Source organism: Bos indicus x Bos taurus, chromosome 1 (assembly GCF_003369695.1).
Source record: "Bos indicus x Bos taurus breed Angus x Brahman F1 hybrid chromosome 1, Bos_hybrid_MaternalHap_v2.0, whole genome shotgun sequence".
Taxonomy (NCBI): Eukaryota; Metazoa; Chordata; class Mammalia; order Artiodactyla; family Bovidae; genus Bos; species Bos indicus x Bos taurus.
In genome coordinates this window covers 143,930,185-143,945,904 of record NC_040076.1, presented here as the reverse complement: position 1 = coordinate 143,945,904, position 15,720 = coordinate 143,930,185, and the positions used below count along the sequence as shown (strand labels likewise).

General features: G+C 51.4%; 1 protein-coding gene across 1 annotated transcript; it reads right to left on the bottom strand.

The window, feature by feature from the left end:
- Positions 1-3,653: 3,653 nt before the first annotated feature.
- On the bottom strand, positions 3,654-4,340 carry LOC113898256 (keratin-associated protein 10-1-like). The gene has a single exon (XM_027551231.1). It carries the CDS (start codon positions 4,338-4,340, stop codon positions 3,654-3,656), a length of 687 nt encoding a protein of 228 aa, XP_027407032.1.
- Positions 4,341-15,720: the final 11,380 nt, after the last annotated feature.

Here is a 15,720-nt window from a genome sequence, read left to right as displayed (position 1 = left end):
ACAATGTCATGAAGACATTGTTCAGTGTATTATTCTCAGTTCAGTTCAGTCGCTCAGTCTTTGCGACCCCATGAACCACAGCATGCCAGGCCTCCCTGTCCATCACCAACTGTCGGAGTCCACTCAAGCGCATGTCCATTGAGTCGGTGATGCCATCCAACCATCTCATCCTCTGTCGTCCTTCTCCTCCTGCCCTCAATCTTTCCCAGCATCATGGTCTTTTCAAATGAATCAGCTCTTTGCATGAGGTGGCCAAAGTATTGGAGCTTCAGCATCAGTCCTTCCAGTGAACACCCAGGACTGATCTCCTTTAGGTTGGACTGGTTGGATCTCCTTGCAGTCCAGGGGACTCTCAAGAGTCTTCTCCAACACCACAGTTCAAAAGCATCAATTCTTTGGCACTCAGCTTTCTTTATAGTACAACTCTCACATCCATACATGACCACTGGAAAAACCATAGCCTTGACTAGACGGACCTTTGTTGGCAAAGTAATGTCTCTGCTTTTCAATATGCTATCTAGGTTGGTCATAACTTTCCTTCCAAGGAGTAAGTGAATTTTAATTTCATGGCTGCAATCACCACCTGCAGTGATTTTGGAGCCCAGAAAAACAAAGTCAGCCACTGCTTCCACTGTTTCCCCATCTATTTGCCATGAAGTGATGGGACTGGATGCCATGATCTTAGTTTTCTGAATGTTGAGCTTTAAGCCAACCTTTTCACCCTCCTCTTTCACTTTCATCAAGAGGCTCTTTAGTTCTTCTTCACTTTCTGCCATAAGGGTGGTATCATCTGCATATCTGAGGTTACTGACATTTCTCCCAGCTCTTCAGTATTTTGCCTTCCACATTCAGCTCTGTAATCGACTTCCAGCCAATGTGTGTGTGTGTACGCTGTGAGGATAGGCAAAGCTCACTTCCTCCCATGCGGATATCTGGTTTTCCAGTACTATCACCACCTATGAAATCCCAGTGACACCTGATTGTGAACCAAGTGTCAGCACAAGTGTGCGCAGTTACTGGACACAACTGAGTTCCATTGGTCTATTTTCTGTCATTGTTCAATGTGTGGATCTGGTACTTACTGCCCCAGAAAGCATTCCCCTATCTTCTCAAGTTCTTTTGTGATCACTGCCATTCAAGTTTTGTACTTTTTCTTGCACTGATTCCCAGGTTGATATTTTCCTAGAAAATTACCATCTTCACCTAAAAATGTTGATTGTGTTGACGCACAGATGTAGCTTTTTCTCATAAACTTTGTTCTTTGTCTTTAGTGTTTATTTATCTCTTTTAGGTTTGTCAACATTTAAATTCTTTTATACATCTTTTAAAAGCAAATATTTAGCGTTGTTGTTTATGTTTACTATTCTTTCTTTGTTCTTAGTTCCTTAATTTTGCTAATTTATTTCTTTCCCCTCCTTTCTGAAGTTTTCCTAACTTTCTGACTTGAGATTTTATTTTCAATCCCACCTTCTCTGTGCTATATGTCTTTAAGGGTTTCATTTACTCCCTGAGTACTACCTTACCTAAACCACATGTGTCCTGGGGTGTAGTACTTGCCTCATTTATTTTCAAAGAGTTTGTAATTAAGTTTCTGTTTCCTCAACTGGTGTGCTAAATAGCTTCAGTCGTGTCCAACTCTTTGTGACCCTATGGACTGTAGCTCGACAGGCTCCTCTGTCCATGGGGATTCTCCTGGCAAGACTGCTGTAGTGGTTTGCCATGCCCTCCTCCAGGGGATCTGCCCCATCCAGGGACCTAACCCTCATCTCTTATGTCTCCTGCGTTGGTGGGCGGACTCTTTGCCACTAGCGCTACCTGGGAAGTGGAGAGACCACCTTTGATTTCTCCAGAGGAAATTTTCTTTTAATTATTGCAAGTTTATCTTATTGAATCTGGCTCAGGAACGTGGTCTGTGTAACAGCTTTTTACTTTTCTAGGTAGTTTTTTAAAATTATATTTCAGAACGTATAGAAAATAGTATAATAAACACCTATGCATCTACAAATCAGTAACAAGTAACAAGTCTTTACATTTTGCCGAATTTACAGCACGTCACAGGTGCTATGCACTCTCCACATGCCCCTGCCGAATTTACAGCACGTCACAGGTGCTATGCACTCTCCACATGCCCCCGCCAGGGGAGCCACTGTTCTCAGGCTAGTGTCTGTCATTCCCATGGATATTTTTGTAGTTTCATAGAGATGTTTATAGCTGTGGAGTCAAAGTAGTGTTTTGACCTGTGTATATGTATTACTCTGTATGTGTTAATCAGCAATATGATTTTCCTTTTACTCGATGTTATGTTTTGGAATTCACTCCTACATGTGTTTCCCTGCTTCAGCTGTTTTAACCTCTGTGTATCCCCCTTGTGTGTACATGCTGTGGTTTAGTTGTCCATTCTCCTACTGAGGGGCACTTAGATTATTGCCAGCATTGCTGCGAGATGGCCTGTGTGGGTTTCATGTACAGACACGTGATGTCATCTCCAGGAGGCCCCCTGGGGGAGGGGTCAGGTGTGCACCCGGGCAGCTTTCCCAGGTGTTACTAACCTACTCTGAAAACTGGAAACCTTGCCTGCATCTCAGAGCAGATCTTGTTTCCTATACTTCAGACCATGCTTGTTGTTATCAAACTTAGACATTTTTGCCAGTCTGATGGGCACTGGGGTCCCCAGGACCTCACCCAGGTTTGGTGATCCCCTAGATTTCACAGGACTCAACACAGAGTAAATCAGCACAGGGACCATGGCCTGGGGAGAAGTCAAGGGGCGCTAGACACAGGCCTCCCGAGACCTCCGGCCAGGTCACACGGGGTGCGCTTGATCCGCCAGCAGGGGGCTCCTGGGAGACGAGCACCCAGGGAGTTTATCGGGGGCTGGTCACATGGGCACCTTTGCCTGGCACCAAGACCCCAGCCCCCGAGCGAGAGCAGGTGTGCAGAACACACCTCACAGTTGTGCAGATGGTTGAGGCTCCCCCCAACAAGAGACCCCTCCCCACATGCACATTCCCCTCCCCGCCGCCTGAGGACAGTGTCCCGGGCCTGCTATGTGCTCTCCTGCACAGGCCCAGGGGGCTCATCTTTCTGGAGTGGGGGCTCCTGGACACCACTGAAGGGGCAGGAACAGGGAAGCCCTTGGGAGTGATCCAGGACCACCTTACACGGGGGAGTGTCCAGCAAGGGCCTTAGTTGGAAATAACAGAAATGAACTGTGGTTAACCTGATCAGGAAAGGAATTTATTGGAAGGAACTGACAGCTCACGGAAGGAGAAATTGAAACCAGCTTAGGAACGAGTGGAGGAGCAGGGGTTGTGCCAGAGCTCAGGGGGCGAGGATGAGAAACCAACTCCAAGCATTTATCTTTTCCTTCATGCCACGTGAGGCTCACACCCCTGGGAGAGCTGGGCCGCCAACCCAGGCTGTGGAGGGAAGGCTGACACAGGACAGGGAGGAAAGCTGACACAGGACAGGGTGGACGGAGGGGAGGCAGCACTGGAAGAAGTGGGTGTGCCATTCCCAGGAGGGGTGACCTGGCGGAGTTCACGGCAGGGCCTGGGGCAGCGATGGGAAAGCTGTCTAGGCTCTCAGTAAGGAGTCGGAAGGTTCAAATGACTGTGAGCTCTGACACTTTGGGGTGACCTTGAGAGGAACACTCAGCAGCAGGGCCCCAGGGCCAAGGTGGGGACACAGCAGGCCAGGCGGGAGCATGCGGGCCGGCAGAGCAGGGACACAGAGGAGGCTGGGCGGCAGCAGCTGGGCTGGCAAGAGGAGGTGGGCACACAGCAGGCAGGGCGGCACACGGGGCGGCAGAGCAGGGACACGGAGGAGGAGGGTCTGCAGCAGGGGGAACCCTTACAGCAGACGGGTGTGCAGCAGACAGGTGTGCAGCAGACGGGCCTGCAGCAGATGGGCTCACAGCAGGCCTGCTGGCAGGAGGAGGAGGTGCAGCAGGAGGGCTGGCAGCTAGACTTCTGACAACATGAGGAGGTAGAACAGGGGGAGGCCTCACAGCAGACAGGTGTGCAGCAGACGGGCCTGCAGCAGACGGGCCTGCAGCAGACAGGCCTGCAGCAGACGGGCTCACAGCAGGCCTGCTGGCAGGGGGAGGAGGTGCAGCAGGAGGACTGGCAGCTAGACTGCTGGCAGCACAAGGCTGGGCAAGAGCTGCTGCAGGCTGGCTGGCAGCAGGGGCTGGACTCACAGCTCACTGGGGCACAGAGGAGGGTCAGGCAGGGGGCCGGGACACAGCAGCTGGGGGCACAGCAGGTGGGCTCGCAGCAGCTCTCTGGACAGTCATAGCTCATGTCGCTGGAGCAGACGGACAGGGTGGAGGCTGCCATGGTGGAGGTGGAGCTGGAGGAGAGTTTGAGTGTGTGTGTGTGTGTGTGTGTGTGTGAGGTGCTCAGGCTGTTGGCTTTATACCCCTCCTCTGTGTTGTGTGTTGTCCCTACAGAGGCTCACAACACCCTCTCTTCCTGATTGGTATTTGGAACCCCATGATCTCTCATTAGTGCCAGTTTTTGTTTGGTTTTATGAGATATTGCTCAGCTCTTAGAACTCTTGAGTATATCTGGAAGTCTGTTGACATATCCTGAGCACCTTTCAGTTCAGTTCAGTCGCTCAGTCATGTCTGACTCCTTGTGACCCCATGGACTGCAGCAGGCCAGGCCTCCCTCTCCATCACCAACTCCTGGAGTTTACTCAAACTCATGTCCATTGAGTCGGTAATGCCATCCAACCATCTCATCCTCTGTCATCCCCTTCTCCTCCCGCCTTCAATCTTTCCCAACATCAGGGTCTTTTCTAATGAGTCAATTCTTCGCATCAGGTGGACAAAGGATTGGAGCTTCAGCTTCAGCATCAGTCCTTCCAATGAATATTTAGGACTGTTTTCCTTTAGGATGGACTGGTTGGATCTCCTTGCAGTCCAAGGGACTCTCAAGAGTCTTTTCCAACACCACAGCTCAAAAGTATCAGTTCTTTGGCACTCAGCTTTCTTTACAGTCCAACTCTCACACCCATACATGACTACTGGAAAAATCATAGCTCTGACTAAACAGACCTTTGTTGGCCAAGTAATGTCTCTGCTTTTTAATATGCTGTCTAGGTTGGTCATAACTTTTATGACATTTATGACAGAACATAACATCCAGGTAGGAAGGGAGTATGTCTGCGGTAATGTGGCAGGGGTCTGCACTGGCTGCATGAGAGATCCATCTAGCCTAACTCCACCTCCCCTGACTGATGCCCGGGGCCGCTGTGTGCACACCTGGGGACCTGCCTGTCTCTGCGGCAGGCTCAGAAATGCAAAGATGAACAAGCTGAGCCTTGAGCTGCCAGCCTAGGAAAGTCAGGTTCTTGGTGCCCTGTGATGCTGTTTACTAGGTCCAGCACAGAATGGTGTGCGTCGGCCTGGAGGAGTGACAGCTCAGCCCTGGGGGAGGACTCTGGGGGCACTGCTGCTTCTGCTAAGTGTGGGTGCTCAAATTCTCACCCTTCCTGGCGGTTTTGTGTTTCCAACAATGGGGCTCAGTCTAGGCCTCTCGACTCCTTGGGAGTCTATGAAAGGCAAGAGAGGGGTCTAGGATTTCAGTCAAATTGTGGGCTGAGTTGTCTGTCTGCATATTTTGAGTTATACAAATAAAATACATTTGAACCTGGCCTCTTGTGCTCAGGTTCCTGGCCTCTCTGTAGATACAGGAACTCATCATATAGACTGGGAATGTATGAGATAGAGAGAGAAACAGACAGACACACACACACAGAGGAAGAGAGGAGGAGAGATGTCTGTTTCCACCTATGATAAGGAACCAGCGCCAGATACACTCCTGCCGAGGAGAACTTGGAAAGCTGGATAAAACTCAAACATCTGTTCAAAGCTTTGGAGGGCTGCTGATCAAACTAAGAATTGAGAGGCAAACTTGTTGAATGTTAGGGAACTTTAGGCAGACTCTGCAAGCGCTGGTCTTGGTCTGGCTTTCCCTTTAGGGGTGAGCCAGCTTTTCCTGATGGCTTTTCCCTGAAATGTGGCTGACGAGTCTTGGCATTGGGTGCACAGAGGAGAAACGTGGCCAAAGGCTGCGACTACAATGAAGAGAAGCCAGCAGAGCTCCCGAGATCCCAGGGGGCTGGAGAAAATTACATGGGGTTTGTGCACGTGGAGGCAGCAAGGACTCGAGGGGACAAGATCCCAGACAAATTGGAGGCAGAGCTCTAGAAACGTAGATTGAACCCTCAAGGCATCTGCCCAGTTTCATACTGTACAGGGAAGATACTTAGAAGGTCATCAGAAAGCCACTGAAGGCCAAGCAGAGTTTTTGTAGTCTCGACCAAGGAGACAAAACCCAGAGTTAAGACCAGCCAAAAGGGAGCAGCTCTCGGCCAGGACCCCAAAGAGCTCAGTCCTAGGAGTGGGGAAAACCAGACACAGACCAGTGCTTACAGAGTCTGTCTCCCAGCCTCACAACAATAACAGTCCTCTGCCACACCCAAGCCGTCTGCCCAGGGTGCGGTGAATCTCTTCAGAAGAAGAGAAGCCTTCAGAGCTGCCAGGAGCTTGCGTATACAACCCCAGCCATTCAATCTTGGATGACAGCCATGCCAAGGGATAGCACCAAGAGACAAAACAGACCGTGGAAACAAACCCACAGGCGACACGGCGTTAGAGCCGTCAGACACGGCTTTTGAAACAATTGTGATGACTATGCTTAAGAAAACAGGTGTAAGGATGGGCGGTTTTATCTAAAACTGAAATGTGTATAAAAGAAGTAGAAATTCTGGACTCAAAGAATTGCAGAAATGTAACAATAGCATTTATGACTTGATAGGTGGATTTAATAATAGAAGAGACAGCCAGAGGGTGGATTACTGATAGAAGCTATGAAGCATTTAGGATGAGGTTAGAGCGTCAAAAGGAGGGAAAGTAACTGAATAAATATGGGAGAACGTGGTGAAGCAATTTCACTTTTTTTTTTTTTCCTCCTTTGAGCCCAAAATGAAAGCAAGAGATATAATGGGGGATATTTGAAGAGATCATGGTAAATCTTTTTCTAAAACAAAGATTCAAGCTACAAATTCAAGCAATAATATAAACCTTAAGAGAACTAAATATTAATGAAGCCACACCTAAGTGGATCATAATGAAGCTGATGAAAGTCAAAGATAAAGACTAATCGTTGAAAACAATCAGAGGAAAAATAAACATTAACTTCATAGTTGCAGCAGCAGAAGATTTATAGTAGTTTTCCCATCAGAAAAGAAGAAAGTTAGGAGGCAATGAGAGGGCATCTTTAAGGGGCTGAAAGAAAATAACTGCAAACCTGTAAGAACACCATCAGAGGTGAAGGTAAAACAAAATGATGCCAGACAAAAACTGACCAACTTCAACACCGGAAGACCAACTTAAATTAACATTAAGGAGAAATCTCCAGGTAGAATGATTGAAAGGCAGACAGGCTTGCAGCAGACAGGTGTGCAATACACAGGTGTGTGACAGGTGTGTGCAGACAGATGTGTAACAAACAGGTGTTTAACAGGCTTGCAGCAGACAGGTGTGCAACAGACTAGTGTGTAACAGACAGGTGTGCAACTGACAGGCTTGCAGCAGATGGGTGTGCAACAGTGCATGCTCAGTCACTCTGTTGTGTCTCTTTGTGACCTCATGGATGGTAGCCCGCCAGGTTTCTCTGTCCATGGGACTTTTCAGGCAAGAATACTGGAGTGGGGTGCCATTTCCTACACCAGGGGATCTTCCTTGTGCAACAGACAGGTTTGCACCAGACAGGTGTATGACAGACAGGGGTGTGACAGACAGGTGTGCAACAAACAGGTGTGTAACAGGCTTGAAGCAGACAGGTGTGCAACAGTGCGTGCTCAGCCACTCAGTCATGTCCGACTCTTTGTGACCTCATGGACTGTAGCTCACAAGGCTTATCTGTCCATGGGAATTTTCAGGCAAGAATACTGGAATGGGGTGCCGTTTCCTCATCCGAGGGATCTTCCCTGTGTAGCAGATGGGCCTGCAGCAGACCAGTGTGCAGCAGACAGGCCTGCAGCAGGTCTGCAGCAGGCCTGCTGGCAGGGGGAGGAGGTGCAGCAGGAGGGCTGGCAGCTAGACTGCTGGCAGCACGAGGCCGGGCAGGAGCTGCTGCACGCTGGCTGGCAGCAGGGGCGGGACTCGCAGCTCACTGGGGCACAGAGGAGGGTCAGGCAGGGGGCCAGGGCACAGCAGCTGGGGGCACAGCAGGGGGACTCGCAGCAGCTCTCTGGACAGTTGTCCTCCTCCGTGCACCAGGAGGAGCCGGTTCAGGAGTCACAGGACCCAGGCAGACAGACCCGGCTGCCATACCAAGGTGGAGGCAGCCGTGGTGGTGGTGGGGGGGCTGGAGGAAGGTGAGGATGTGAGTGTGTGTGTGAGTGAGTGTGTGAAGTGTCCAGGCTGCTGTTTTTTTTTTCCCCTCCTGGTGTGTGTGTTGTCCTGGGGGAGGGTCTACACCCTCCCTCCCGGTCGCTGTTGAGAGCAGATTCAGAGAACAAGTGGCAACTGTTTCTGTCCCAGGAGCTCAGCTGTCTCTTGAAGCCAGCTTGGAACGACTTTACTTGGTTTTGGCCTAGAAAACAACCCTGGGTGGAGCGTCAGCTCTCTTGTTGCTTTCACCAGTGTCACTAGGAGCAGAGGTGGACCCGGGTCTGTGGGCGCTGCGTCCTGGCCCGGTCAGGGTGAGTGCCGCTGGGGTTTCCGGGCTGGCTGTACAATGTCGTGTGGCTGGAAGGTCAGCGAGGAGGTGTGTTTGGTTCTAAATAAAGATACTGTGAGTCCTGGTCTGCAGGCAGCCCTGGCCCAGCGTTCGGGCAGCAGTGACAGCCCCACAGACCGGCCAGCTCACACAACACGAATGGGTCTTAGTCTGGACATCAGACGTCGGAGGTTAATGCCGTCTGAGGCTCTGGGGAACGAGCTGTCCCAGGGTCTCTTAGCTCTCCCCTGGGTTCTGGGACTTTTCTGGCAATTCTTGGGGTTCCCTCACTTGTAGAAGCATCACCCCGATCTCTGCTTCCATCGTCACAGGGCGTTTTCCACGTGGGCATGTGTCTGCCTCCAAACTTCCCCTTTCTATGAGGACATGAGTCTGGTGGGATTAAGAGACACCCCGAAGACCTCACTGTACCTTGATTAATCTGCAAAGACCCTATTTCCAAATAAGGTCAAAGTCACAGCTACTGGGGCTGGGGCAGCAGCATCTTCTCGGGACACAACCAGCCCCTAGTAAGTGCTGTCCCTGCCCTGAGGCTGGCGCAAGGCCAGGCTCTGGGTGGAAGGAGGAGTCAAGCAGGTGTCCTTTCTTCTTCCTTGGGTGAGTCGTGAAGGGCGGGGTGCGAGCAGCAGCTGGCCTGGCAGGTTCAGAGCACGCATGGGCCTTCTGCTGGTCCAGGCATGGTCTGAGCTTGTGGGGTGCTTCTTTAGTTTATTTTATGGCATAGCCACACAAGGAGCACAAAGAAGTCACATATGCCCCTCTCCAGCTTTCTCTGGTTTTAACGTCACACGGAGATGTAGATCAGTTACCAAGTCTTTGAAACCAGCATTGGGACATCACTGCTCACTAACCCTTCATGGACCACAGCCTTGTTTTGGCAATGGGGCTTGGGTAACTCAAGGAAACTATGAGCCATGCTATGTCGGGCCACCCAAGACAGACGAGTCATTTGTCAGAAGAGTTCTGACAAAACGTGGTCCACTAGAGAAGGAAATGGCAAATGGTTCCAGAATTCCTGCCGCGAGAACCGCACAAACAGTATTAAAAGTTTTTCTATGAACAAGAGGCAGGTGGAGGACGTGGAGGGAGGGTCTGTCCCAAGAAGGGGCCTACTCAGTTACAGTCTCTGCCTATCAAGGAATTGGTCCATTTCATCTAAGATTCGGATATATAGGCATAATGCTATTTGTAGAGTCTCTTCATTATCCTTTTAATTCCTCCTTTTAAAATTTTATTTTATTGAAGTATAACTGACTTACAATCTTATATTAACTTCTGCTGTACAGCAAAGTGATTCAGTTATACATATACATATATATATATATATTCATTTTCAAATTCTTTTCCATTATGGTTTAATCACAGGATATGGAGCATAGTTGCCTGTGCTCTGAGTGACACCTTGCTGTTTATCCATCCTATAGATAACAGTTTGCATCTGTTAATCCCAAACTCCCAGTCCATCCCTTCCCATCTCCCCTCCCCCTTGGCAACCGCAGTCTGTTCTCTATGTCTGTGAGTCTGTTTTCTTTTAGCTTTTGAAAAATGTTCAGTGTTATCTCATTTTCACTTTTTGACATTGATACATCGTTTCTTCTTATTCCACACCACCCCTCCCCATCAGTCTGATAGAAGTTTATCAGTTTTATTGATCTTCTCGAAGGCCCAGCTTTGGTTTCGGTGAATTTTCCTTTTGTTTCAGTCACACTGATTTCCATCCTTCTCCTCCCTTCCTCTCACTGTGGGTTCCGTTTGCCCTTTTAGTTTAAGTTTCTTCAATCGAAGCCTCTATGGTTGACTTGATACCATCCTCCTTTCCTCCTGGAAGCACTGGGACCACAGACCTTCCTCTCCTTCAGCTATATCCACACGCCTCTCTGTGCTGGCCATCCTGGTCTGTAACCGGAGGCTTGGAATGGTGTGGTCTCCATGGCTCTTTTCACTCTGATTCCATCATTGCACGAGTTTTCAGGATAATAGAGTCAGGGCACTCGCATGCACAGGATTTGGAAGCAGCTGAGCCCCTGGTTGATGAGTGTTTGGACTTCCACCTCCTGCAGCCTGAGGCCACTGCAGCCCCATTCATCACTGTCGTGTCTTCACTCACCAGGAGGATGTGCGATAAGGGAACACGGAAAGCTGGCTGGATCACAGGATAATCGCACCCTGCAGGAGTGAGCTGTGTTTCTATTGCAAAGGTCCCTGGGGCGGGTGCTGCCCTTCCATCCTGGCCTCACCCACCCCTGCTCCTGGCAGAAGACTGGGAGGCGGCTCTTTGGATCAGTGGCGGTGCCTTCTGTGGGTGGGACCCTTCGGGCAGCTGAGCATCCTGTCCCAACCCCTTGTCCGCATGCCAGCCCCGCTGCCTGCATGATGTGTGTGCTTTGTCTCCTGAATATCCAGGCGCCTGGTGAGGTCAGGCAGTTGCTGGACCCTATAGAGAACATCCAAGAAAGGTGAGAACGGAAGGTTTGGGTTTGGACTGCAAGTGTGGGGCTGGGAGATGGACTGGTCCCACTCCGTGTGCGGACTTCCCTGCGTCAGCTGACTGAGGGATCCTGGAAGCCCTATTACCTGTTTACACGCCGTGAACTAAAGTCAGATGCTTGCCAGCCACGTGGCTCTTAGGGGACCTGCTTGCAGCCCCAGCAGCTGTCCTTTCATAGGCAGACACAGAGCCTCTCACAAATTCACAGGAATGTTAAAGTGTGACCTACAAATTGGCCTAGAACGGGACTGACTGCACCGACCTTGCGGGTTGGGCGGTCCATCTACCCGTCACTGGGAGGCAGTCTGCCTCAGGGGGCAGCTCCTGCCTGCCTGACGATGTTTCCCGCAACCCCACAGGAAAGGGGGTCCAGGCCTCTGAGAGGTCAGGTTGCAGGAGAGCTTGGTGCCAAGGCCACGGTTGTCACTGTATTCTCTGATGGGCCCTCTGGACAACTTCCCGCATTCTGAGAGCCCTTGGCTCCGGGCTAGCGCAGACCTTGGAGGGTGACGAGGGAGGGGATGTGTGTGAGTTTAAAAGCGTGGCTGCAAGAGAAGGGCTTAGCCCGAGCTGACCCCGGGAGCTCTTCACGCCTGCTGGTCATTCATTGCTGGCATCCTGCTCTCTTGACACCTCCCCTGTAGCTTCCGCAGCCAGGTCACCATGCAGCTGTGGCTTTCCAGGCTGTGGACGTGCCAGGGACACGCCAGGCTCAAGCCAAAACAGCCCATCCCGTTCGAAGCCCAGTGGCCCAGCCCAGCCTCCCTCCACATCCCTTCAGCGCCTTTTAAAAAAGTGAAGAAAAGCTGATTTAAACACAGAACAGGGTCAGGAACCATTTTCCCCTTTTGTGCTCCATCTTAACTTTAAATTGAAAGCTGGTTGATTTACAATATTGTCAATTTCTTCTGTAGAGTGAAGCGATTCCGTTATACTATATATATATGCCTTCTCTTTTAGATTCTTTTCCATTATGGTTTATGATAGGATGCTGAATGTGATTACCTGTGCTCTACAGTAATGCCTTGTTGTTTATCCATACTACATACAATAGTTTGCATCTGCCAATCCCAAACTCCCAATCCTTCCCTCCCCCACCCCACTTCTTGGCAACGGCAGGTCTGTTCTCTGTGTGCCTGTCTGTTTCTATTTTGCAGATAAGTTCATTTGTGTTATACACCAGGTTCCATATATAAATGACAGCATATGGTATTGTCTTTGTGTGATTTTCTCCGCCTCGTATAATACTCTCTAGCTTCACCCATGTTGCTGCAAATGGCATTAATTCATTCTTTTTTATGGCTAATATTCCATTGTGTATATGTGCCACATCTTCTGCTCAGCTCTCGATGGATGTGTAGGTTGTTTCTGGGCTCCATCTGTATACTTTTTCCTGTTTCCTTTTTTAACCAGTGTAATAGGGGGAAAATGATACCTTGTCGCTGTTTAATTTGCTTTTGTCTGACTGATCAGGCTGTTTGGGCTGTTTCTTTCTCGGGTTGCCTGCCTTTGGGGCAACAACTGTTCTCACATTTTCCTTGCTGATGTCCTGGGTGTCTTGCTCCTGAGGTGTGTTAACTCCTTGTCAGTTTTAAATCCTGCCCAGGCTCCGTTCTGTGAATACGGCATGGCCCGTGGTGTCCTTTCTTGGGCAGACATTCTTATTTTGATGTGAGCAGATGATCCAGCTTCCTTCTGATGGTTTGTGTCTAGTCTTGAGAAACCTTCCTTAACCTCAGGTCACAAAGACAGCCCGCAACCTCTTGCTCTAACTTGGAGGTCCCACTTCCCACCCTGCCTGGAGCTGACTCTGTGTGCCCTGTTCAGGGAGGAATGGGCCTGGGTTTTTCTCTCTGCTGAGCCCCAACTTTCCCATCACCACCCGCAGGTCAACCATCCCTCCTTACTAACTATACCTCCACGGTGCCTGAACTGCTGTCATCCTGCCCAGCGGCGTCTGAGCTCTTGGCTCACCCCATCACTGGTCCATCTGCCTCTCCTTGGGCCCAAACTGGACTCTCTGTTGCTAGGGCAGTCTGGTCAGTCTCACTGCCCTGCAGGGGCCCCTAATTCTTGGAAATGAATTTGCTCCTAGTCCCTGAGCTCCCAGTGAACTCAATGAAATCCAGAGTGAAGAGGACTTTTATTGGCTGTGTGGTCTCCCTCCCTCCCCACCTCTAATGGAAGGGCCATCTCAGAGACCATCTGAAGATGGCCTGTGGCTCACACCTGGGCATCCAACAAAGGCAGTTGTTCCTCGCCACCCCCAGCCAATGAATAACCTCAGTCTTCACGGTCCCTGTACAGGAGGCCTCCCTAGGGGACTATTCTTGGGCATGAGGAGCGTGGCTTCTGGCCAGAAACGCTTTGCATACTCTCTCGGCCAACCTCAGGCCTCCCCATAGGCCTCCCCAGGATGCTGCCCTGTCCAGGCTCGGGACACAGCCAGGCACGGCCATCCTGGAGGGAGCTCTGCGTCCCCAGCCCCGGGCCTCCTCTCAGACCTCCTGTGAAAACGCTTCCACACACCAGCCCTTCCTTCCGCTCCCTCTCCTCCAGCCCCAGGGCTCATTCTGCAGGAGGCTTTTGTCCCAGGGTCCCTGGCCTGGCCCCAGTGGGCACCCTTCCAGGGGAAGATAGGGTTTTGCTTTCTGCCTTGTCTGTTGCTGTGATCAGCTCCTCCAGCCCCAGGTCACTCAGCTCTTTCTTCAGCTGCGCTGAGTACCCGACAGGGCCGGTCACCACCCTCCCATCTTACAGACGAGGCAATTGAGGCTCAGAAGGTGCAGTGAGTCAATCGTGGGCCAGGTCTTATGAGGCTGAGGTCGGGGTTAGGACCTATGTGTAGCCAGCTTTGAGTTCATCTCTCTGCGGCTGCTACATCCTCTCTGCCAAATTATGAGCACCTGGGACAACTGTTTATTTTGGAAACTGGCATTTCAAGGAGCTTTTGTGGAATAGAGGAAGACCACCCAAATAAGAACAAGACCCAAAGGAGAACAAGCCAGTCTATTCCATGCTGGCTCCAGCAGGTGGTCTGCCACCACAAACGGCTTTGGCAGAGGCTCAGGCACAGACTGGAGTGGACAGAAAGGCCTGGGTGTGGTCTGATGGAGGCTCTTGGTGTGGGAAGCGGGGTGGATCAGAGCTGTGCCCATGTGCCTGGGTCAAGGAGCAGGTCTGGTTTTCTCTGTGTGGCCCTGAACTGGACCTGGGGACAAATGTTAGGGAGCTGGTGGTCACTGGCCATGTTCTGGGCAGTGCAGAGGCTGTGGGCAGGCTTCCAGGCTGGTCACTGTCGAGATTGTAGGACAGAACCTCTCTATGGCTTGGCCATTTTCCATCTGTGTGTCCAGCCTCCCAGGAGGTGCTGGTGACCATGCCACATCTGTTAGAGTTATCTTGCTGGACTCCATCACTGCGTGTCCAGGCGTCCTTTGTGAACACTGACCCTTATGAAATCAGTCACTCAGTGGTTCCTGCATCAGTGGGACTTCCCCAGGAAGATGAACACACCATCTCTTTAACCTGCAGAACCCTCGGTAGGGCGGGGGTATGGATGAGGCGCAGAGAGAGAGAGCCTGTGTGGACAGAGGCCTGCCAGGGCAGAGGCTGCACTGTGGGTAGTGGAGTGGTGTGGGGGAGGGTACCAGGAAGAGGCTGTCTCGGTTAACAATGGAGGGAGAGGCTTGAGCTGGGATTAGTGCAATCCAGGTCTCCCTAGTTGCTGTGCCTAGGGCTTGGCCAGGTCAAGTCATGTCCTGGCAGCTGGGTGGCCTGCCTGGTGGAGGGCCCATATTTCCTAAAGGAGGGGCTGGACCCCTGTGGGGCCACAGCTGAAACCTTGACAGTGGGCCACAGCCAGGCAGGGCCCGTGTACCCTGTGTCTCTCATTTTGGGGGTGAATTTAGGGTAAGCAGTGTTCACTTACAGCCCCAGGCTCTCCAGGGGCCCTGCCCAGACACAACCTCACCCCTCACCTGGGCAGCCCAAGGCCGGGGTCAGGATCCGGCTCTCGAAACAGACTCCCCTCCACCTCCGACCCTGGCATCTGTCTGGGAACCCTGACCCCGACACACACAGCCAATGTTCCTGCCGTCGACGTTCGGGTACATCGGAGCCCAAGCCACGAGTAGTGTAGTTTGCAGCATGCATGCTTTCCGAAGTGAAGCCCCCCACCCTGCGCCGCCTCTCATGTCCAGTGGTGGAAATGACAACTGTGACCTGCCCTCCCATCACAGAGCAGCATCCATCCCTCCCTCACCACATCGCCTGTCTGCCCTCCCAGACCCTGCTCAGGCCGCCGCATCCCTGGGTCCCAAGTATTGCTGCCCAGCTGGCATGAGCCTCAAATCGGTGTCCAGCCTGCCTTCAGTCCCCGCACCCTCGGGCACGTCCACACCCAGTGGGCGCCTCCAGACACACAAGGATGCCCCTTGGCCCTCTCCAGGAGGACGTCAGCATCCCTGGCTGTGC

Bases quoted from the DNA above. Each gene is read 5' to 3' on its own strand.
- LOC113898256 (XM_027551231.1), bottom strand. From the start codon at position 4,340: ATGGCAGCCTCCACCCTGTCCGTCTGCTCCAGCGACATGAGCTATGAC.